This window comes from Verticillium alfalfae, genomic scaffold, assembly GCF_000150825.1.
Source record: "Verticillium alfalfae VaMs.102 supercont1.5 genomic scaffold, whole genome shotgun sequence".
NCBI lineage: Eukaryota > Fungi > Ascomycota > Sordariomycetes > Glomerellales > Plectosphaerellaceae > Verticillium > Verticillium alfalfae.
In genome coordinates this window covers 180,663-182,214 of record NW_003315034.1, presented here as the reverse complement: position 1 = coordinate 182,214, position 1,552 = coordinate 180,663, and the positions used below count along the sequence as shown (strand labels likewise).

At 59.2% G+C, this 1,552-nt stretch overlaps 1 protein-coding gene across 1 annotated transcript in view; it reads left to right on the top strand.

The window, feature by feature from the left end:
- Nucleotides 1–1,552, top strand: part of VDBG_04391 (phosphatidylinositol 4-kinase LSB6) — a gene marked incomplete at both ends in the record, with an annotated part of 4,217 nt that overhangs the window by 1,302 nt on the left and 1,363 nt on the right. Inside the window, 3 exons of the mRNA XM_003004739.1 lie at nucleotides 375–412; nucleotides 551–1,124; nucleotides 1,194–1,515. Of these exons, the coding sequence (XP_003004785.1) occupies nucleotides 375–412; nucleotides 551–1,124; nucleotides 1,194–1,515 (934 nt within the window). The remainder of the gene's footprint in view (nucleotides 1–374; nucleotides 413–550; nucleotides 1,125–1,193; nucleotides 1,516–1,552) is intronic.

The following is a 1,552-nucleotide window of genomic DNA, read 5'->3' as shown; positions in this document are numbered from 1 at the left end:
CACCTGTTCCTCGAATCGACTTTCTAGTTGACAGCTTTAAGCTGTTCACGTCACGTCACGATCCAATGCCACGTCCACCCACATCTTCTACACCATGACCTACTCCTGAGTGCTATTACTTCCAAGGCCACGCCGCCCGTATTCCTTGCTTGCCCACTGTATTCGTGCCCCCTTTCGGCTCTGTGCCATTGCCATTCTGTATACTCCCTTTCTCGTCCTTCTTTCCGATCATCTTACCCCCCCCCCTCCCCAAACCAGCCTGGAGTCCTCAAGTTGCATCGTCTGAAATTAAGGGGCATCCGACGCCAACCACAAACAACGACGTAGACGACGACGACAGCAACAACAACTACAACACCTGAACCGGTGGACAGGAGACAACCGTCGATACACGAAATCACCTCCCCCGAACGTCTACAGTCTAGACTCTCACACGATGCCCCCAACACGCCCCCCGACGACGGGCTACGAACGCCTCGCCCAGGCCGATGCTCTCTCCTCCGACTCGGAAGATGAAGACCCCCTCTCTCATTCTTCTGCCACCCTCCAGCCCGCCTCGGCCCCTCGCTTCGCCCCAATAACCCAGCCGCGTCCGGGGTCCGGCATGGTCACCCCGAAAGGTACCACCGAGATCCTACGGCGCCCTCGTCACAGACGCGCCCACGTCCCCGCCGCCGCGTCGGCTCCGGCTCCGGTGTCGATCTCAAGGCCATCAACGCCCGCCTCGAGCGCTGGGCCGACGAGATCGCTTCACGCTTCAAGCGCTCCCGCGCCCATAACAAGCAGCCCGGCGAGGACGACCGCCTCGAGATCCACCACTCCGTCTTCCAGCCCCCGGAGGGCGTACGACCTCTCACTGCCGAGGGGCTCGCTGAGCCCCAGCCTGTCATGTCGCGCGCCGAGTTTGAAGAAATTGTCGGCAGTGTGCGCACCGCTATCGCTCAAGGCGTTCATCCACGCATGATATCACAGGGCAGCTCGGGGAGTTACTTTGCACGGAATCCCGATGGCAAGATTGTCGGTGTCTTCAAGCCCAAGGACGAGGAACCTTATGCTGCCGGCAATCCCAAATGGAACAAATGGATCCACCGCAACCTGTTTCCTTGCTGCTTCGGCCGCGCTTGGTATGTTTCACTAGAAGAGGGAAACGAGTAGAAGGGGAAGAAGGGAGAGTACTGACAATCTACCCGTAGCCTCATCCCCAATCTCTCATACGTCAGCGAGGCCGCCGCCTATACTCTCGACTGCCAACTCCGCACTCATATGGTCCCGTACACAGAGGTGGTTAACCTATCTTCAAAGTCGTTCCATTACCCTTTCTGGGACCGCCGCAGCTTCTCCCGCAAGAAGAAGGCCCTGCCTGAGAAGGCCGGCAGCTTCCAAGTCTTTTTGACAGGCTTCAAGGACGCGAACATTTTCCTGCGAGAGCACCCATGGCCCGACCAGTACTGTCCGGCTTCCGCACAAATGACCCCCACCGCAGAGGAGAGGCGGTGGGCTGATAACTGTCGCCCTGTGCGCGGCCGCGCTTGACGATGTCGAGAGCGACGAC